Source organism: Frankliniella occidentalis, unplaced genomic scaffold (genome assembly GCF_000697945.3).
Source record: "Frankliniella occidentalis isolate FOCC.00 unplaced genomic scaffold, Focc_3.1 Scaffold27, whole genome shotgun sequence".
In the NCBI taxonomy this organism is placed as follows: Eukaryota; Metazoa; Arthropoda; class Insecta; order Thysanoptera; family Thripidae; genus Frankliniella; species Frankliniella occidentalis.
This window is the reverse complement of record NW_026267157.1, coordinates 514,088-537,129: the sequence shown is the minus strand read 5'-3', so window position 1 is coordinate 537,129 and position 23,042 is coordinate 514,088. Positions and strand designations below refer to the sequence as shown.

The window sequence follows — 23,042 nt, the reverse complement described above, 5'->3', positions numbered from 1 at the left end:
CGCTTCACTTTTGTGTCGAGGTCATCTGCCCGGCCGTCTCTTCGTCGTCTCGTTTCCGTCTCTCAATCGACCGTTTTCGAGACGAATACGAGACAAGGAAAAGACAACCACGACACGACTGAAATACCACAAAGAGCGATCCAAGGCTTGCTGGAAACGTCTCTTTCTCGTCTCGCGGGAGCCTTTTAGGAGTGTTCTGGTACTGGCTTAGGTGTGTTCTAGCGGTTTTCAAAAAAAGACTAGCAAAAGACGGAAAATGGGCATTTTTTTCATACGGGATAGTGCAGAAGAAAGTCAAATTTTACGTTGTAGAAAAAATTGGAATTTTGGATCATTATGAACATGTACTTAGCGTGTTGTACAGTGGTTCAAATGAACTAAAAGTCGACTCTTGGTTCATTAGACCTCATATTTGGTCTCAGAGATGTAACATTATGCGGAAACGACACCCCACACGGGTTATTACGGCAAAACTCTGTGAGTCACCATTTAGGCCCCAATTTTCAAAATGGCGTCGTCTGGGGCCTAAATGGAGGGTCGGAGGGGTCTGTAAATTGTTCCGTTCGATTTCTCGGGTCAAAATTAGTCCGGAAAGTATTTTAGATGGTCTCGCTGCGACATTTTGTCATTTTCGGTATTTTTGTTCAAATTTTTAACAAAAGCGTTAAAATCTCGGCTCCTATGCGTCGGAAATGAATGTGCTCCGGGTCAAGTCAAAGTTTGGGGTCTAGGGAAGGTCTCCACAAAAAATCATGCTTTTTATATCTTTTGCCCTTTTCTTTTGGCTACCGCTTAGACTAGTGTACAAGAAGTAGTATTCTACAATAAATTTTTAAGTTTCTATTTTCTTAAATGACTTTCCCTCTGTATTTTGCAGGATCTAAAAGAAATCCTCAGTTCCTCTTCTGCTAAAAGTGACCAAGTAGGTTTTGAATTTTCTTTTTATCGTAACATATAATGTGACTGTAAAATGAACGCTGTACATGTGATTTATTTCAGGACTCTGAGATCTGTAAGAAACAAATTATTGATTTACAAGCGCACCTATCCAATAAAGATGAGGTAGTTTGCTTTTACTTCACAAACTAGAACTTAGCTGAATTTTAAAATTTGGACGCACAAGTAAAAGTATGCAGACCTGTATTGAATATGTATGAATTAATTTATTTCTTACGATTTCAGAATATTGAGAGACTCACTAAAGATTATGAAGACACCATTAGGGCTTTCCACGTTCTCCAGGAAAGCAGTAAAGCAAAGGAACATCATCATAATGAGGAAATCAAATCTCTGCAACTAAACCTGGAGGATAAGGATAAGGTAGTTGGCTTTGGCTTCACAAACTATTTTTAAACTTGACTGAATTTTAAATTTTGGAGTCGTAAGTGGAAATGTAGGAATCGATAATTGAATGTGTACGAACTGATTTTACTTCTTGCATGACTTCAGACTATTGAACGAATCACTGAGGAATGTGACGACACCAAGAGGGCATTCCAGCTTTTCCAGGAAGACTTTCAGACTGCCACATCACAGATGCAGGAGGAAATTACAACTCTAAGATCAACTCTGGAGGAAAAAGAGGGGGTATGGCAACTAATAATTGAATCTAGTAATTTAAAAAAAAATATGTTTTATGTTATATGTTACTTGTATTCTAGTTTCAGGTCATTACACATCTTCGATCACAAATAAACCGAGGCAAAAAGCTAAGCCTCAAAAATAAAGGTGTGCCAAAGGTCATTACACATCTTCGATCACAAATAAACCGAGGCAAAAAGCTAAGCCTCAAAAATAAAGGTGTGCCAAAGCAGTGTGAACCATAATTTACCGTTCACCTTGAATTTTGTAGAGGAGCATATTTCAACTTAAATAAGGCTGTAAAATGCATTCTAGGGAAAGCCCCTCTGTGTTACTTTCACATTACCCTGAAATTAAGCACTTTTGAAACGAACATTGAAAAACAATAATTTTAGGAGCCCCCCACAAAGTGTAATTTGTGATATCTAAGTACAATGAACAGGCAAGATAGCATTGCTTGCATGTTGATTCTACATAATTTAGACCCCCCCTAGACATTAGGGTTGTTATAATGTTCTTTGAAATATAATCCAATAAATTCTCTATCATTATTTGTAGTTTTATTGAACAAATTGCAAAACACTTGATACAGTAACCATATGACTGACATGAAGTCTTTACTGCTGATAGGCATAAGCATTAACTCGTTGAGAGATGCAATGTGAAGCCTTCGTGGACTTTTCCTGGGCACAGTATGGTGGTTTCTTGGGAGCAGTTCCATAGCCATGTTCACTAACTAATCGTACTTCATTTGGTGGGCGTCCAGTGATGTGCGAATGGGTTTTTTCCACTAAGTGGCTTCTTCCTTCTACCAGGGGCAGTACTTTGAATAGGAATTGTGTCAGTAGGGTGAATTGCTCTAGCATTATTGAACCTATTGAATGATTTGCAATGCTGAAACAAATGATGAATCGGTTTTGATTTCAGTATTGTACCTTTTCATCATCTTCTCTATGGCAGGAATAAAAACCGTAGGGCTACTTCTGAGTTTCTTTTTCAGGTCGGCTGTAAAAAGATCAATGTTTTCTAGACACTTGGCCATTTTTTCTGCTTGTTCATCATTTTCTTCATCATTGTCTAACGTTTCAGAAATACTCTCATGAGGTCCATCAGCATTAATATCAACATTAGCAGCAGTCATATCACAACCTTCACTGCTATCAGGACTCACAGTATCATGGGAAAGAGTTGCTACAGGTTTTATTAATGGATTTACTATGCCAGATCTTAATGTTGTAAACCATTCATTGGGAAGTTCTACGGATGAATCAGAAATTACCTGATATAGTACCCTTTTTGCTTTTTCATCTGAAAAGGGCAGAAACTGGTTGCTGCTCAGATTAAACTCCACAACAACAGCATATTGGTGCTTGCATGGTGCACCAAACTTGCCCACAGGGCAAGAGCATACCTCTACATCCATATTTACAGTGTAAGTCATATTTGATTCTAAATTCCGATGGTATACTTGAGTGACTCCAGGGCGAGGAGTCACTAAAGTAAACAATTACCGAATAACCCTCACAACAAACATTAAATGGTCTAGTACATAAAAACCTATGTGAAAAGTTATGAAGAATTCACATACAAAAATCAGAGATACATACTTGAGCTGCATTTTTCGCGGATCTTACGCGAGACAGATACTTTTCCAGCAGCGACATTTTGCTAGCGACTATGCTGTAGCATAATGTCGAAAAGCGAAAAGAAATTGAGATCGTGAATCCAAAACGGCGGTTGAGGAAAGTCGAAAAGACCGAGGCGATCCACGATTCAAAAAGACGATCGGCCGGCGCGCACGAACTGCGCCGCGAGCTCCCTCTGGCGCTGGAAGAGACGAAACTAGCCATAGCCTCGCTCCGGGAGCGGGTCTACGCCATATGGATATGAAGTAGATTCTCGCCGCTGGACCGCCCAGCGGCGGGCGGTGCACTTTGGTTTGTTTGGATCGCGTTGGTAGGCGACGCGCCGCTGGAGTGGGGGGACCGTAGGCTCCGCTAATCGCTCAGTCAATAATAAAGCATTCCGATAAAGCTGAAATGCAAAAGAATGCGGGGAAGAAGAAAACAGAAGTCATTATTTTAAAGCACATCGATTTCCGTTTTTTTCTTCCCCGCATTCTTCTGCATTTCAGCTTTACCGGAATGCTTTATTTGACGTGATTTAACGATTTTTGCAATTGCGCAACACTGCATCACTTAATAGGGTATTTCACCCAGTTTAAACCGGATCCAAAGAAGAACAGTAATGCTTCCTGAACTGTTTCCTCTTTGACGCTCATGGGCTGACGCGGACGAAGTTCATGAACCCGCCACCAGGTCTGCGACTACCCTAGTGACGGGTCCGAGAACTTCGTCCGCGTGAGCCGATGAGCGTCAGGGGGGAAACAGTTCAGGAAGCATTATTGTTCTTCTTTGGATCCGGTTTAAACAGGGTGAAATACCCTATTTTAGTCAAATAGCGTTGAAACTGAAGCAACATTGGCGGAAGAGGTTAAGGAGAAAGATGGCGTCGGTTCCGGCTGCTAAACAAATAAATGTTTGTTGTGTTCCTACCCCCAAGACCGGCCCCAGCGGCCATCTTCTTCTTGCTCTTCTTCAGAGTGAAGAAGTGCTCTATGGAAAACCTCCAGTTTGATCAGGGGAAAGTCACGGAATTTGAAAATCCCAACGCTCACCCAACAGTCAAACGTGTAACGTTTTGATAACTGGGGTAATGGCGGGTAATGGGCATAGCTTTCTCCCAGAGACATCTTGTCAAAGCAAACAATCGGAGCAGAAAAATGCCTGAAGGGGGGGGGGGGTCAAAAACATTCTCGAAGAAGACCAGACTTAATGTAAATGTACGCCAGACCACGTAACGCGTAGTAGCCTACGCGATTTCTCACGAAACATTGTTATGCTGCGACGCGCCTGGGCCCTGTGCACACTAAATTCTCCTGCAAGTTTTTGTACAGCAAAATGCATAAGGGTCTAGTGTGTGGCGCTGACACCCGAGTCGAGTAGTTGTACACGAAGATACAGGCCGACGGCCTGTCACTTCGACTAAGCATGCAGGGTTGTAATTCTATCGCTCAATTTCGCCCAAAAAAATACCTTCTAGCGCCTCAACAGTATGAGCTAGAGCATAACGAACAAAATTTAACCTCACAGGACTCTACCTTCATTAGATATCCTTTAGGAAACTGTAACAAAATGTTAATAAAAAGGTCTATTTTGGGGCCTGTTGTTTTTGAATTTTTTTTTAAATCCAATAAAGCATAAAGCATTCCGGCAAAGCGGAAATGCAAAAGAATGATGGGAAGAAGAAAACGGAAATCGCTATGCTTTGACATGGTGACTTCCGTTTTCTTGTTCCCTGCATTCTTCTGCATTTCAGCTTCACCTTTACCAGAATGCTTTATTTTGGTGATAAAATGCTCATTATCGAACTCGATCTGTCTTTTTATGGTACCCTTATGGTACCCCTTAATGGCACCCTTAAAATCTCTAAGTCGCTAGCTCAACAGGTTGTTTCACCCGGTTTAAACCTGATCCAAAGAAGAACAGTAATGCTTCCTTAACTGTTTCCGCGCTCATGCTCATTGGCTGACGCGCAAGAAGCTGGTGGACCCGACCCCAGGTCTGCGACAGCCCTTGTGACATGATGGGTCCGCGAACTTCGTCCAAGCGTGAAACAGTTCAGGAAGCATAAATTGTCTTCTTTGAATCCGGATTAAAAACTGGGTTAATACACTTTTCTTTTTCTAGCTATTGAGCGGATAGACGCAGAGAAAGAGAACGTTTTTTTCCGACCAGACGGAGTAGTAGGCTCCTTTCCGCTTTCCGTTTTTGTTTTTCTCTTTCGGCTCAGCGCTCCAGACCAATACAGCATTCCGGTAAAGCTAAAATGCAGAAGAATGCGAGGAAGAAGAAAACGGAGATCACTATGCTTTTCAATGGGACTTCTGTTTTCTTGTTCCCTAAATTCTTCTGCATTTCAGTTTTACCGGAATGCTTTATACCCTACAGGCGTACACTGACCGTTGAAAGTGATGTCCCTCTCGATATTTTATTTTGTGCAGACAGCTGCCTGCTGCCCCCACGATGCGGCACTCCAAAGCGGGGTGCTTCGAGCATGCATCGTGGCGGACAGTGCGCTGGCCGACCTTATGCCCCACCTTCTGGTTGTCAGCATCATCATGCCGCTCTTCAGCACGGCTGAGGTTTGAGTGCACCTGTGTTGTAATGTTAACCGGATGTGTATAGATAAGGTATTCCGCTACAGCACAATCGGAACCTAAAGAAGAAAAGCATGAATACCCGCTCTATTTCCTCCTGAACGCTGATTGGCCAAAACTGGCTGTGGCGGTCAGCGCCAACGAGCGCGCAGAGGGCAACAGATCGAGCAGTCATGCTTTTCTTCTGATAGTGTTGTAGCAGAATACCCTATAGGGTATTTTAATGGAGCGCTGCCTGGAACTAAGAAGAACAAAAGCGGATACAGAGAGCGGTGGTGAGCGTGCGCCAGCGGAGGGAGGGCTTTAGGCTCCCCTACCACCCGCCGCTTCCCCAGGCCCCCACCCCCACTCACTGTGTACGCGTTTGTTCTTTCTTAGTTCCTCTCCGCGCTCTTGAGGGGTACCCCAAACCGAACTAACATACCTGGGCGAGAACTGACCATTCCGGTCAGGCTGAATTGCAAACGAATGCAGGCCTGCAACAAGAAAACGAAAGACACCATGTTAAAGCATAGCGATTTCCGTTTTCATCTTCCTCACATTCTTCTGCTATTAAGCATTCCGTTCAAGATGGAATGCAGAAGAATACGGGGAACAAGAAAACGGATGTCACCATGTTAAAGCATAGGGATTTACATTTTCTTCTTCCCCGCATTCTTCTGCATTTCAGCTTTACCGGAATGATTTATTCATCTTTTCGGGAATGCTTTCACTCTCATTTGCTTACGGATAACTCATCACCGTATACTATGGACAAATTTGGACAACTGTAGTTACGGATTATTTTATCCATATTATGGAGAAATTTGTCCAAAATATAGACAATTACTACGGATGCATATGAACCTCCTCCCTTATGGACAAAGTTATCTGTAACTACAGTCACCAGATCAGCTCTTTTTTCTATCCGTTAGTACGGATAAAAAGCCAGCCGTAATTACAGAGCAAATACTACTCCAAAGCCCTCCGTACGAAGGAAAGTCACTATGGTAAAATTCAATGTTGCACAATTAAACAGGAAGATGATAATAAACAGAAAATCTCCTCACTTCCCCCTTTCTTCACATAAATTTCAGGTTAAAATCTACCACTAGATGCAGTCCGCATACTTCAGGCTAAACCAACTAAAAGGGGACTCTACTGTGACAATAAGTCCTTTTTGATTCTATGTTCCTTCTTGTATGTTCCATTATTGTTTCATTCTTTCAAATATACTTTGGATACAGGTTAAGGTATAATTTTCAATATTAGTGGAATCAGAAGTCACCCTTGTCAAATCATTCGAAAATGTGAATTCACCTGAGCGTACAGTGATATCGGTAGCATCTGAATGACATTTGCGTTCCGGATGACGTTACTTCTTACATTTGTAATACACATAATTGATATCCAACAACACAACGCCTTGCTTATGCAATAACAAACAATTAATTAAACTTCAAACTCTGATGGTCTTCAAACCACCACCGCCATATTTTCTCTGTTGACTCATCACCTGGCTGCGAGGCTACAATATGAGAAATATAATAAACTGAAATGGCAGCAACTTCGAACGCACAATCACCTTAAATGAGAAATCTAGGTTGTTTTGTTCCATGTAGCACGGCGATATCCGGCGATGATAGGTCGCCTGGAGGTTAACGCGGCGATAACTTAGGGATATTATCTAAAAACTATCGCCTGGCGGAGAGCGAGGCGATATCCTGTCGATGTCTAGTGTAATACATACTTTTGTGGATATCTGTTCGATATTCTGTGAATAAAGGGTACCTCATGTCGCCATGCTGTCGCTTACGCTTATCGCCTCGACAATCCGATGGCGTTTTAGACCTGGCGATGGTGACAAGATAACTAGCAGATATGGTAAAAAGGATCAAATTGATACTCGCCAAAATTCTATCGCTAGGATATCCGTCTTTTGATAACGCTCAGGCGATAATTTTCCGATAACTTATGCGATATGCAACTTTCCAACAAATTACATTTTGGAGCGTAGAGTTATCGCCACGATATGTATGTGATAAAGAATGTCGCTCACAGGATGACAAATTATTATTGCTTGCATGAAACATTTCGATAAGCTGGCGATACTTTGACCTGGCGAGAGAGCACCTGGGCTAGCGCCTCAAGAGCAATGCGGCGATAACTCGGCGACATGTTTGCAGCACTAATGCGGGGTAGATATCGAGGCGCTATTTTTCGGCATCTTCAATATTAACCACAAATACGCACATTTACGGATATCTGTCAGATATTCTGTGATTAGCAAGCTACTAGTATCGCATGGCTGACGAATTTCGCTAAGTCCTCCACATGCATTTTCGCCCTGGCGATAACTTGGGGATATCTGAAAGATGTCTCAGCCGACTCGCTGGTCTGCCAGTCTGTCGCTCGCGGGCGGGAAAGTCCCCGAGAGAGAGAGGCACACCGGTGGCTGACGCCCGGCTCTCAGCGGGTGTCCCGTAGCTGAATGGTCAAGGTAGCTTTCCAGTAATACAAAGGTATGTGGTTCGAATCCAACCGAGGTAAATTCTTTCAATTTTTTTAAATCAAATTATGGTTCCGAATATGTATTGCCTCAATATCGTTTTTTTGTCGCCCAAAATATACCGCCGATTTGCAAACGTGGCGATGTCAGGGCGACGACATTTTTGACATTGCTGTAACTTTTGTGTCGCACGGATAACTAAAGGTTCTCGTCACGGGCACATGCACTAACGGAATGAGTTGCGATAGTCAGGGGATACTACATCAGCGATCAATTAATTTCTACATCGATTCCCTATAGTGGCGACATACATCGTTCGAGACCCGTTGAAAAGTTCGTCGCCATTTTATCGCTTGCTTTGTCGCGGCGTAAGTGCCCGAGCGATATCGCCCCCAAGTTGTCGAATCTTTGTCATCAGGCGACATCGAGGCGACAGTGCTATTTGTGCCAAACCTCATATCCGTAAAACATCGCCGGCGATATCGCGGCGAAAAATAAAAGTCGTCGGCGATTACCTGGCGATAAACCCTGGATACGTTTGTGCTACATGGGGTCCGCTGTAGAGTTTGTACATGTTTGTACGAGGACTGAAATTACTTTCTGAACTTGTATGTTGCTGATGTTTTAAAAGTTTGAAAAAATCAAGATGACCCTCAATCTCCTACTAATTTAAGGGTCAAGGCTAATTACTTTTCGTTGATGTGCTCGCAAACCTGTACAATGTTACACATCCTCTTTTTGTTGCCTTTCTTTGTCTGGTCTTTGGTGAGTAACTCTACAATCTATTATTTTGAGTGCAGAGGTGCTACCGGGTTATGATGATCGAATCAAAATCCTCTCTCTTTTTGTGTTGTAGATTGGGCAGGTTTAAGAGAAGAACGAATTATTGCATTGCTCCAAAGTATTCGTCGTACTTCATGGAACAAGGCTGCTCTGCCACTAGTTTGGAGGTTAGTGTACCTGATGTAATATATTCAATTTCCACAATTCGATGGTCTTGAAATGCTTCTGTTGCCTTTCCAGGTGCAGGTGAAATCTGAAAATGAGTGTTCTGAATGTAGAGATTTGAAATGTAGTGAAATTAAAGTTGAAAGTTTTCATGAAGAAATTCAGGTTTGTGTCTTAGTGTGTACACCAGGTGCTGTGTATTTATTTCTTGGTTAAACTCTCCCTCTGAACTTTGTGAACTTTTTTGTTTTTCAGTTCGAAGAAATACTTTGTCCATTGGGAACATATGCATTTACTCCAGTTCCTCAGTCAAAGATATTATCGTGCTTGCCAGATAATTGCACCTTTTTAGTTGACAACAGTGTGCATTTTTTTCTTATGAGTAAAGATGTAGAGAGGACAACGCAAAGGCGAGTCTCTGTATCTTTTCTTGGTGAAGGTGAAGTGACAATCAGTGCTCATCGCATGTTGCTCAGCAACTATGTATATCACAAAATTTTGAGGAACTTTAAAGTTGTAACCTTGACAGAAGAAACTGTTGACCAGTTTGCAGCTGGTGCTTTATCTGTTGTTAAAAAAATTGATAAGTATGAAGTTTGTACTGGTTGTGTTAAAGAAGATTACCGCTGTTTCTGGAATAGTCATGGGCACGGAGTTGTGGATTTCAATCCATATGGTGAACTGAGGTACAGTGCAACTTTTAGACTAAATCAGTGTGAGTTGTTGTTGTTGGTTCATCCGAGCAAGCAGCGTTGTATGGAATGCTATAAAATTTCCGAGTTGTTTAGGAAAAGATTAAAAGTTCGATGTGATGGCATTAAATCAAATGCTCCCAACATACATCTGAGGAAGAAAAGATAAATCAGATAAAAAGTCTCAGAAAGGAATTAGAATCCAGCAAGAAAACTGTAAGTAATCTAAAGAAAAAAATACAACTGCAAACTGAACTGTTAAACTGAATTCATGTATGTATTGGTATTTTGCTTCTTGTAATTTCATTTGCTACCTGCTATGTTCTGAAGATTGCTGTCTTGCATTCTGCTGATTTAACTTGAAAATCTTAATCAATTCAATTTTTCTTGTGGAACATTGTTAGCTTTTGCAGTTATTCAGCTATTATTTGAAGCTTTCAATTTAAATTAATTAAAAATATTAAAACTACAGTGATACTGTTTTTTTTAAAATGAATGTGTCAGTTGTTGTTTGCTTTTTGTAAAGTTTCTAAAATAAAGCAAGTACGATGCACATTTTCATATTTGTCCCGTATTTGTTTGATTTGACTCAAAGTTCACTCACTGTTTGTTTTTGATAGATAATTTGCAGTGAATTTTATACCTGCATTTTACCTGAAGAGTTGCAGTTCTCAGGGGGGGGGGGAACTCTCTCATAAAACTTCAACCAAAAATAACAATTTTAATAAGCTTTTATCTGTGACATTTTTTCTTATATCAGTTCAGTGCAAATTGAAGTATAACAAGTACATTTTGGGTATTACTTCAGGTACCTTTCTCAGTACTTTGGTCATTCCCTCCTGTTCAAGTTGCGCTAGAAACTACCAACCTAAGAGATATAAGTGTATTTTCTTGCTTGACGGGCTGAATAATGTAACAACTTGCTCTCTGGAGTAAAACAGCCAACACATTTAACCAATTCGATGCAATTCAAAAGCTAATCCTATTTTTGTTCTGTTTTTCAGAAAAATTCGTCAAGTTATGTCAGCGAGACAGTTGGCGCCGTATCTTGCCGTACTTAGATGCTGTTTCGGTCACATGACCACGATGACCAATAGCTGCGTCGCGGACCCAGCGCTGTCAGGTGGCGCGAGTTTCATTGCAACCATATCTGTTGGCCATTGGAGACACAGACAAGATTCAAACATGGTGCTTAGTGCTTGGTGACAGCCACAGTATTGGTCTGCCAGCACCAACTGAGCCAAAAAGAGCTGTTGATTTGTTGCTGAAGTCTTATTATGTATTAAATGTGCATTTTCCCCTTGGGTGGAAACATGTCTTTAGATTTGTTTTGAGACATGTCTATGATATTCCCCCTGAAAATCGGAGACTGTCTGTTTTTACCCAAGAATGGCTTCAAATCAATTTTTCAATCTGTCGTAAGTGCTCTTAAAATCATTTGATGTTTATAACTAAGAAACTCTACCTCACTTTTTCTTGGTAAATCAATTTTTTTAGTTTAATTATGTCTCTTTTTTGAGAGAATCCAGAAGATCCTCAGTAATTATAATGAATTCAGTTTTTTTTATCTATCCAAGCTGTCATTTTTTGTATCAAAAGCATTTGAGGAAGACAGCAGTTATATATTGGAACTGTTAAATCGCTTTATTTTTAAAAGTAAGGAAACAGAAGAACTCTACCTATCAAAGTTCTCACTTTTTATTTGTTCATCATTTTTTTTAGTAAAATTATGTCTCTTTTTTGAGAGAATACATGGATCCTCAGTCACCTTTCAATGTTATTTTTTATTTAACTCAGACTGTTAAGACTGTTTAGACTGTTTAGACGCTTAAGTATGTCACTTGGTAGTTACCTTTTAATAAAACATGATGTTTTTGTTTTCATTATGCTGCTTTATTAAAGCCCAACACACCTAAAATGTTAATACAATCTTTTTTGAAAAGATAATGGCAAAGTAGATCTGAAGAGTCTCTCTTCTTTTATTTATGAAGTGCTGATATCGTTGAACCAATTGATTGCTCTCCAGCTAAAGAACTGAAATAAATCACAAGTGTCAACTGATGCAAAGATTTAGCAAACAGAAAAGAAGGTTTATTGAAACCTCAAATTCTGTGGGAACTTACGATGACAAGGTCTGACGTCTCACTGCAGTTGATAGCAAGCCTCGGATGTGGTTTGCGTTTGCAGACAAGGAAATAAAAGAAGAAAAGATTAACTTACAGCATTGAATACAAATGAGTTTGTTTAAGTTTAGCCTCATCTTGGTATTTTCCAAGCTCAGCTACTATTTTTCAACTAAGTAAGGGTTGACTTCTGGAGGAGGCCAAGAAGCTCAGAGAAATTCCTTATGACTAAGTGAGGTTAAAAGCAATGTTCCTAGATTAAAAAACGTTAACAATTCTTGTAAACCATAAACGGACCCTTAGTAAAGAAAATTTTTTATTTTATAGTTTCGAGCAATATTTTTTTAATATAGAAGTTTGCGCCGCGTCATAGCGCCCTCTCACTTTTACAATCTGCTTTTCGACGCCATGTAGGCATTTCATGCCTGCTCGCTGCATTGTTCTTGTTCTTGATGTGTCTCTTTGCGTGATATTTTTTTGAATTAGCCTATTATTACTTTTATAATTGAACACAATTTTGGCATGAGCGCTGGGCCGCGCTCGCGGTGACTACTCCGAGAGCAAGGTGTCCATTGTTGCTCTGGTATTAGGGTGTGGGTGTGGAGCCGCTTAACAGGTGGTGTTAAACCATGACGCTCTCCCCCCCCCCGCGCCCCAACTGTCTGGCATAAACGGGTCCGTTTAAAAACCCCTGTTTAGGAATTTAATTGGCATACAAAAATTTAAGTTAGGGATTTTGAAGTTGGGATTATTTGCGGCAAAAATAGTACGGAAATGGCGTAGACAGCGTACACCGAATATTGAACAGAACCGTTACGTGACGTCTTACGCTACGTCTTACGTTTTATGAAGACGTAACGTAAGACGTAACGTAAGACGTAACGTAAGACGTAACGTAAGACGTAACGTAAGACGCAACGTAAGACGCAACGTAAGACGCAAGCAACGTAAGACGCAACGTTAAGACGCAACGTTAAGACGCAACGTAAGACGCAACGTAAGACGCAACGTACGGAACGTAAGACGCAACCTAAGACGCAACGTAAGACGCAACGTAAGACGCAACGTAAGACGCAACGTAAGACGCAACGTAAGACGCAACGTAAGACGTAACGTAAGACGTAACGTGTGTGGGGAGCTGCTCAACAGGTGGTGTTGAACCATGACGCTCTCCCCCCCGCGCCCCAACTGTCTGGCAGAAACGGGTCCGTCTAAAAAAAAATATAATTCTACAGGTGCAGGAAGCCAACAAATTGTGCCCGAACATTCAGCGGTGTGATTCAGAAGTGGATTAAGCAAATAAGACTTAAAAGAAAATAACGGTTTGGTCAAAAAACAAAAACAAAAGACAGTTTGTACGACCTATGAAATAGCCAGGACAAAGCCAACTAAACGTCAGAAAAGCAACGAAACGAACTCACACAACACAAAGTCATAACCGTGATTCGTATTTACGCCTTTACCAACTGAAAAACAACAACATTAAAAATATATTTAAAAATATTACAGACTGTACCATGGAGGTACAAGATCAATCAACAAGCAGACGAACACTAAAGTCTTTGAAGTAAAATAAGTATCTTATGCTAGCAGCCGACGCCGACGCTGTTCTTCTACGCGACTATGCTCGCATTTTCGAACCCTTACCTTATGTATGTTTTGGTGTATATGAAAAATCTCCAACATGGCGGCTGTCTCAATGAAAGTCAAGTGTATTTTAATTACAAGAATGGAATCATTGGCCCGTACTGTGTTTGCAACTGCAAGTCGCTTAGGATTTTCATTGACTTTCCCTACCAACGTTTGTGTGGGCTAATGGAACATGAATGAAAGTGATTTAGTGACGTTTCTTATCAACTTTATCCACACCATCTCTCTCTAACCCTCAAACCAGCAGTGTGCAGTTTAGCTCATCACCATTAATTTCAAAGAAAGGAGTATTCTCCTCTTGGAACATACTATGAAGGTGAACATGTCAGGATCAGGAACAGAGCTTTACTCTCCAGGTATGCATTTTATCCTATTTGGAGAACATCGGCTGTCAAAGTAACCAATTTGTCAGTACCCCATATTTTAAGTAGGTTAATCAACACCGTTACATTGGCACAGTTAGTTTCTAAAGGTTAAATTTGATTTTGTCATTCTCCTGTGTATTTGCGGCACCAATATGGATTTTTTTTCGAAGCAAGGTCTATGTGTTACGGATGAATTAGCCATATGGGTTTGCTGCCTTTCAGTCTTCCGTATGCTACGGATTACATAGCCATCTCAATGACCTCTAACGTTTACTATGGATGAATTAGTCTTACGGACAAGTCCCTCCATATTTTATGGATATGGTCATCCGTATTACGTTAGCGCAGAATTTACTGTAAGCTATGGATCAAATTATCCGTATTATGGATGATTTTATCCGTAAGCAAATGAGAGTGTTATTCGAACGAACCTCTGTTCTGTTTGTGTGTGTAAGGGGGGGAGGGGGGAGTCACAAAGTAGTAGTCGGTCGTATCCGACGGGCCGCTTCTTGATTTACTGGCTCGCCTATAGCCTAGTTAGTATAAGTACGACTTAAGCAATCCGCACTTTTCATTTGATACACCCAGAAAAATAGTTTCTTGATTTCAGTGCACGCTGACACAAGATGAAATTTACCCTTGAAACAAGCCAATTTTGTCTTTGGAATCAGATTTTTCTCTTATTCGGAAGAAAATATCAGCTTGCTTCAAGAGTAAATTTGATCTAGTGTCAGCGTGCACTTAAAACAAGGAAAAACTTACTTGAAACAAGAAACGATTTTTCTGGGTGTAATATACGTTGATATATTTACTATTAAACTACAGAACGGTCCTCGAAAAAGCGTAAGACCTACAGTGCTCGCCGCTTTCCACGAGTTTGCGACCTCTCCGGCATGAACTGAAATTACAATTTTATGTAGGAGACATATTTCGTTTCTACTACCCTCACAAAAATGTTTTCTTGCCCCAATCCCAAAAATATTCTTGACTCAATTTAAATTGGGATGAGTATAATTTTCTCGAGTGAAGACGATTTTTCTCGTTCGAAGATGGTTTTCTTCCCACAAGAAGAAAATATTCTTGATACATTCTGCTTAGCTCAAGAAAATAATATCCTTGTGCGACGGAACATGTAAGTAGGCCGGGTGGGGCGGATGGTCGATTGCGGGCGAAGTGTCAGCGGTGATCGGATTACCGGGTCCTTGACGGGCCAGAGGGGGCGGGACGCGTGCACTGTGTCGATTGCGGGCGGAGGAGGCTGGTAGGTTGCCTACCCGGGGACCGGCAGACGCTCCTTCTCCCAGCGGCTGGGTGGAGTGGGTGGGTGGGTGGAGGGAGGACGGACGGATTAGGGTGGAGCGCGCGAGCACTGTGAGACAGAGGTCAAGACTGTCTCCGGGGGTACTATTTAACTTATTACAGCCAAGACTAAATATTCTTGGGATAAGAAAATAATTCTTGAAGTAAGGTATTTTTATGGATGATTGACACAAGAAAAAAATATTCTTGGGCCAAGAAAACAAATTCTTGTCCGACCGACAAGAGAAAAATATTCTTGGCCCAAGTAGATTTCGGTTGCGGCAAAAAAAACCATTTTGTGAGTGGAAAGGTGAAATGCGATTGCTAATATAGGGTACGTTCTCTCTGGTAATCAATGTTCAGAATGGTTTGTTCCTGTTGTATAGCACAAATGACCACCTTTGCTGTTGACCACCTGTTGCAGCTCATAGCTTCCGGGCTTAAGTTGGGCGCTTACTCCTTGGGCACGGCCGCCCCCATCCTGATCGTGTTCGTGCCGCTGTGTGAGGTCGGCGATCGCCTGAGTCGGGCAAGGCGCGGCGTGGCGGAGAGCGCGGCTGAGGGTCCCTGGGTGGAGGAGAGGCCCAAGCAGCGCCAGCTGCGGCTGGCCGTGATGCAGGTGCCGATGAGCGCTCAGCGCAGCATTTTGTTTGGTAGAACTACTCGACGGGGGAAAACAACACTTAGGCGGGCGAAAACACCACCTCTTTTTGAAGGCTGATATCTCTGCCATTTTGAATCTGATTGTCTTCGAGTAGAAACACTTTCGTTTCATTTCGTCAAAATGGATCGACACATGTCACCGTACGTTTAATTTCCTTAGACATTTACTCATTATAAGGCGTGTGCATTTTTTAACCCGCAGGTGTGCATTTATTAGCTAAGTGGAGGGTAAAAAACGCACGAAGTTTTTTGCTTATTGTCGCAATACTATGCACTTTGAACGCAATATTTCGCTTCCAAATTGTGCTGTAACTGCTTCTTCACCTTGCTAAACATGCGTCACTTCAATATACATGATGGTGTAGCTGTAAACGAGAAAGATTCGTTTATATTCATTTATTACCCGACCTGACACTAGTTTGAGCAGTCTGGAAACTGATGTGTTAGGCATAAAAAAAAGAGGCCTCGCGGGATAAGTAACAAGCAGGCCCGCCCTTCCGCCAAACGCAGTTGCCAGCTCCACTTCGCTGCGCCGGCAACTCCGTTCGGCAGGGGCCGCACAGTGAGCTGAGACCGGGAAAAAACGATCAAAACTCTCATTTTTAGATGTTAGCGATGTCAGGATTTCACATGCGGGATTTATTAATGAATGTCTATAGAACATAAAACCACCCTGGTGACCCCCAGGTCCACCTGCTTTCTGGTTGATTTTCTTGTTCAAAAAGTGTCAGTTTCGTTCAGGTTCCAAAGTGATTTCGCACTACTTTTGTTTTCTGCATTTTGCGTCCGTTTCTTTCGGTTTACCTGCATGTCCGGGGTATCAATGGAAAGGGCACAACCTAAAGAACACGCTGCCGCTGTCGTTGCGTTGTTGCGACGACTTACGCGAGTCCTGCAGGACACCAAAGGACTTGATGAAATCGTGTTATTGAGCAACTTTGAAAGGGCTGCATCTTTTTTTGGCCACGTTTGGCCACGGCGGTTTCAGCGACATCTTACAGCCCTAGGGTTCATGTTTACGGGGCAACTTGCCGTTCGTGCTCGTAGGTGCTCGTTTTCTCGTAAAGTCGACTTCATTTTACCATATTTTTAGAGGTTTTCGTGTTACTATTGTACGGATATGGCTGTTGCACGAAAAGTAGCAAAAGGATTTACATCAGAATCACTCCAGGAGGGTATTGAAACATGCTGATTCCATTTCTGAACTCAATTTTTTTACAGAAGGGGCGGAACTAGGTGAAAAAAAGGGGGTGAATTCCATTTTTTGGCTGATGTGGTTCAAACTTGGTGTACGGAAGTTTTAAATCATGCTGATTCCATTACTGAACTCGAAATTTTTGTAGAAGGAGCGAAACCAGGTCAAAAAATGGGGGTAAATCTTAATTTTAGGTTGATTTTGTTTGAACTCGGTGTGTTGAGGTTTTAAGGCGTGCTGATTCCATTTCTGAACTCGAAATTCATGCAGAAAAGACGGAACCAGGTCGAAAATTGGGGTATGTGTTAATTTTGGAAACGCCCTTCTCAACCTTGCCGATTTCAAAAGTACAAGGTTGGGACACCGCAACAAAATTTTCGAGTACAAAAATGAAATCAGCATGCCCAAAAACCCTAGTAAACCGAGTTTGAACAAAATTGTCCAAAAAATTGGATTTACCCCCTCTTTTGGACCTAGTTCCGCCCCTGTGACAAAAATTTTGAGTTCAAAAATGAAACCAGCACCCGTCAAAACCCCTCCGAACCAAGTTTGAGGTCAATGCTCGTATTACTTTCGTTACTATTAAATTTTGATCGTTTTTTCCCGTTCTCAGCTCACTGTGGGCCGGGCCTGCTTGGCATGCCGGCGGCGATGGTCGGGCCTGCGGCCCGATCATTCAGTCTCGCGATTTCCTGAAAAACATAACCAAATAAATCATGTGACCGGTAAATCACTTTGCATATTTGAGTAAATTAACTGCCGGCGGGGGGCCTGCGGCCCTAGAGATTTGCTCCTTTCTCATGACAAAAGACTGTAACGGTTCAACACCGTGACTACACCCCACCCTGCTGCTTTGCTTAAGAAAAATACAAAAAACTTAACCAGCGCAGTTTTTAGATTGTTCTGTTTGTCAAACAGTCTTAAAGCTTGACTTTTTCCCATTGTTTTCAATAGATCCACCTCTAGGGCCGAAACAGTGAAAGATACGGCAGATCCGAGGGTTGGCCTTGACTCAGAATGTGTTGTTTTGGGGGGTACTTCCTCTGACATTTTACGATTGGACGCCTCCATGTACGTCTTTATGTGCAACGAGGTCATTTTTGCCGTATTTTCGTAGAAATAAGCACTCTAGCGCCCAAACGGTGCAAGAAAGAGTCAAACGGACAACATTTTCGCCCATTGGGCTTTCACGAGTTTGGGAGACCAGAACAAAAATATTTCTTTCCTACTTTTTGTACCAACCCCTAACTCTTTGTTACCCCCTTTCACCCCCTTAAGGGTGGTTGCCAGGATTTGCACCAGGCGTTTCGTTGTCCAGGAGTGACCCCTAAGATACCGTGAAATTTGTAGACCCCTAGCTCATCTCCTTCCTCTCACACGGACGACGGACGGACGGACACGAGAGCGGTTGCATAAGCCCGCTTTAATGCTTTTTTAAAAGCAGAAGGGCGGGCTAAAATACCGCGAATCTTATATAATTTTAGTGATAAATTATTATTATTTAAAGTTGAATATTACTGAAAATTAGAGAGAATTGCTGATCATAGGGCAGATGGTGGCGTTTCTTTTGTGAAAACAGGCTGCCATGGGAGAAGGCGCATTTCTTCGAGGGAGTGGAATTGGACCTCTGGACCGAGCTACTTGCGGTAACGCTCTTAGGTCATGGTTTAGCTTTCTCCAGGTAAGCTGACATAGGCTGCCGTCCCTCATTTTTCCATTTTCTAGTATTAAGTTTACAGCTGTCAGATGGTTAAATGAGGTGATAATCCATTACGATAGTAAGGGCTATTTCCTTGACGCGCAATGTTCAAGTTACTCCTTTTTTGTGCACCTTGGTTTAGGCTGCGATCAGCTAAAGGTCACTTTAGGTAAGATCAGCTAGAGAGGATCAATTAACAGTCAAAATCTAGGACTGAATCATGTTGACAATCCACTGAATTTTGCTGTAAGACATTATTATTTTCGTCTGATTAAACGTATCACTGTAAAAAAAACGGGCGTAATTTTATCTGTCAAGTAGTGGGTAAATTTCACCCCGTGGCCTTGAAAACTATGTTGCCAATCAATGGACTGGGAAATCTTTACTCTCCACCCGCTTGGTAAAGTTATTTGCACAATAACTGTTAAAATTCACGTATGTTCAGAGAAAATTACTTTTTGAACTTTTTTTGGTAGTTTACGTATCCACATGGCAATTTAAATATCTACATGGTAAATTTACATTTCATATGATGTCGAAAATTGCTGGGTGCTTCGGGAGATGCCAGTTACACATCCAAATGGTAATTTTAGGAAGCACTGGATTGGTGTTTACATGCCATAGGATTCCTGACACGCGACAGACTATCGAATGCAAGAGCGAGTCGTGGGTCTTAGATGAAAGTCCGTGTCGTCCCTTTAGTCACCGTTGATAGCAAAGACAATCTATAGATGTAAACAGACATCGTTCCTTTGAGAAGACATCATCTATCGGCGCGTCCCCTCCCAGAGGTAGTCGATGGGTGAGGGGTAGCGTGCGCGCTCCCGAGCTCGGAGGTTACGGGTTCTACTCCCATCAGGTCTAACAGATATTTCGGTATATCGGCAGGCAACAGCCGCTCTTAGCAGTTGAGAGGGGAACGCCAACAGGTTGGGAACCTGCATGCATATCGTCATTTTTTTCTTCTTAATAACTGATCTTCTACTTTTGCACGTGCAAATTTACCATGTGGATAGGGACATGCGGTCTTACCTATCCACAATTTAAATTACCACTTGGATACGCCAACGTCTAGAATTTATACAAATGGAAGATTACCATGTGGATACGCAAAACATTTTCCCCTATCCAAGTGCATGGAAATGTCCCATGCTATGGATAGCGAAATTAGTTAGTAATTGGACCGGGAAATTTACTCATTGCGGTCGGGGAAAGGGGCGTTTACTCATCCACCTGCGCAATTTTGCCCTGAAAACGTGGTTTTACTCATGTCGTGTGTAAGGGGCCCTGCACAAAATAACTTACGTCACGTTTTTTTAGGTGGGGGAGGGGGTTTAGATCAAGGGTGATGTGTGGGTGACGTAGGTGGGGAGTGGGTCAGGGGGGTTGTGACGTCACTCTCCGTTTGCACTGGAAAGACGAATAAAATAAATGTATAGGAAATATCCCATTAGGGAAGATGTGTATCGGAAAAGTACGAAGTGCATAACCATGCGAGTGTTGGTACAACAATATTTTGTACGGTTATCCCCGATCTTCTATAGGATGGTTGCTACAAGTTTCAAATTTTCTGGGCGATCAAGTCAGTTAGATCTGTAAAATGTCCGGTTGAGTGTTCTAACAAACGATTAAGCAACAGGTTCAGCAAACGTTTTGGAGCGGCAACAACTTATGGCTTTGTTGTTTCTCGGACCACACTAACTGTTTCGCTTCCAAGCCAGTGAACTTTTTGCAATGATAGAACTCGAAATCTATGAATTTCAACGATCCAATTAAATTACAGGTTATACTCAACGTACAACGGAAAGCAGGTGTCCACTAACAACAGTTGGCTTGCGCGACGCTGAACTCCGACAGAAACAAGAAAGAAAAGACCAAATAAAGTTTCTAGCTATCGCAGCAATTGCACCTCGTTATTTCGTTAGCATATGGTAGGTCTCTTTTTATGCAAGTACTCGTTCTTTGATCAGGCTGACGAAGGTTGCCTGTGAAATGTTTTATCGGACGAAGTTGAGGAAAAAACCTGGCCCCCGATCAGTAGTAGCGCACGTCGAAGTAGCCTACAACTGCCATCCGCTAGTGTCACCTCCGAATTTAGAAGCGATGTTCTTCGGAGTACGCAGGCCCGCTCTTCCCCCTACTGCAGTTGTGGAACAGGAGTCGTGTAAAACCGAAAAAAGTTCCCCTGTTAAGGTAGTTGAATATGGTGTTTTTTTTCTTGGGTTGTATTAGTGCTTTCTTGGTGCCATTTTAGATGAAACTTGCTGTAGTATTTATTTTATGTTGTTTTCCTCGAGGGTTTGGTCGACCCTACCTCGCCTTTTCTTCTGACTTGCTTTGAGAACTTCACCTTTGTGCTTTGTGAGCAGTATTTTCTTTGCGACTAAAAATATAATTGAGTTAAAAATTTAAGGAATTTGCCTCGAACTCCGTCGTTTTTCTATGAATTATCATTGGAAGGCAACAGGTTACTTATTGACGGCAGAATAAAAACAATTAATAACCATGCAAACCGGCAGAGATAGAGCCTTCTCCCAAAAATTTTCATCCAAAGGGCCGTAAAATTGCGTGTTTAGCCAAGGAAAAAATAATAAGCAGAAAATTTTGGTATTCAAAACCACCTCTTATTGCAAATCAGAATAATATGAAATAAGGCATGACAACGTTCGAGGAAAGAAAATATAAAAATGTTACATCAGCTTTTATCCAAAATGGCACCAAAAAAGCACTTTTACAACCCAAGAATGGATAATAAGCGATATACGACTTACCCTACCAAAGCTATCTACTCGAGCGCTACGAAGCACAGAGGCGCTTTGTTGCCTGGTCAGGCGGATTGTCTCTTTCTTTAGCTCTGTTGGCTAATTGTTTTCTCAGAGAGAGCTGTAGATGTTGTTGTTTGGGTGGTGGCTACACTGACGGGGAAAAGAGCGCTAAAAGGCAAAACGCCCCTGCACCCACTTGGAGACTTTCTGACGCTAACATGTGATTACAATGTCAGAAAGCCGAACCGAGTGTGAAATTTTTAGTTTTAGAGTTGCGGAACTCTTTCTACGAAGTTTTCCGAATGTCTGAAGGTAAGGAACGCAAGTCATTTCTAAAATATACGTAAGGGGGTGGGGGTAAGGTGTAATAGGCAGGTTGCCGCAAGCTGTTCGGTTTGAAATCCGTAGCAGCCGACTGATTTAGGGGATCGTTCTGGGGGAAGGGGGGGGGGGCACTCGAGGGCTCGCGCCGGTCGTGCCCGATTGGGCCAGGCACTGGTCGGGCACACGGCAGAAGTAAGATTGCCTTGTTCGTCGAGGAGTAGACAGAAGTTCTCGTCGGGCAATTTTATTCCAGGCTTTTCCCGTGTATTCAAATATGGGTAAGTAGGAATACGAGCCTCATTAAAGTTTTTTTTTGTTGGACGCCGTTTGAAGACAATCTTCTTTGTTGAGCAGGTACTGAATGACATGACATAACTTTAAACTCACGGCTGCGACTGTGATAACCCGCGCGATGCGATTGTCTGAAACATTTTTTTTTGTCTACTACCTGTCTTGCCTGAAAGGTTTCGTTGAAACAGGAACGATTTCTCTGCCTGTTTTCTCTTTAAAGCGGGAAACCATCTGGCCCCGAATCGATTTAAATATGCTTTAAACATTGCTTGTCTTTTCCTTTCACATGTGTCATGATGACAGTATCGCAGATTCGAGATTTCAGCTGAACATAACAAAATAAAACAAACTTATTTTTGAAATTCACATGTAATTCTCGACCAAGAAACAAAGAAACATGTCCGAATAATTATAAAAAGACCTGACGGGGGGGGGGGGGGGGCGATCGCCCCTTCGCCCCCCTCATAAAACCGCGCCTGTAACATGTTGTGTAGGTTAAGTAGTCCACTCGAAGACACTTGTGCAAGGAGAAGCATGTCCACTTGTCACACGTTGTGGCGTTCGTTTAGGAGTGTTCGACAAAATATTAACAAGAGTTAACCGATTCAAATATTCGCGTACCATGACAACACATTCAACAACATCTCCATTATTTAACCTCATTCCCGCGTTGTTTGTCGATGTTCGAGCTTCGTGTGCTGCAGCCGACTCAACTTGCAACTGTGTATTAATGCATGACA

At 42.0% G+C, this 23,042-nt stretch overlaps 1 protein-coding gene across 4 annotated transcripts in view; it reads left to right on the top strand.

The window, feature by feature from the left end:
* LOC127749044 (uncharacterized) overlaps positions 1-20,825 on the top strand; it is a 43,057-nt gene extending 22,232 nt beyond the window's left edge. For 2 of the 4 annotated variants that reach the window (XM_052265503.1, XM_052265500.1), the window contains 4 exons: positions 5,645-5,785; positions 15,790-15,984; positions 18,803-18,904; positions 20,706-20,825. In XM_052265503.1, coding sequence (XP_052121463.1) covers positions 5,645-5,785; positions 15,790-15,984; positions 18,803-18,904; positions 20,706-20,744 — 477 coding nt within the window. In that variant the 3' untranslated portion in view covers positions 20,745-20,825. Of the gene's footprint in view, positions 1-5,644; positions 5,786-15,789; positions 15,985-18,775; positions 18,905-20,705 lie in introns of all 4 variants that reach the window. The other 2 variants (XR_008010931.1, XM_052265501.1) reach the window with 2 other exon arrangements.
* The last annotated feature ends 2,217 nt before the right edge of the window (positions 20,826-23,042 follow it).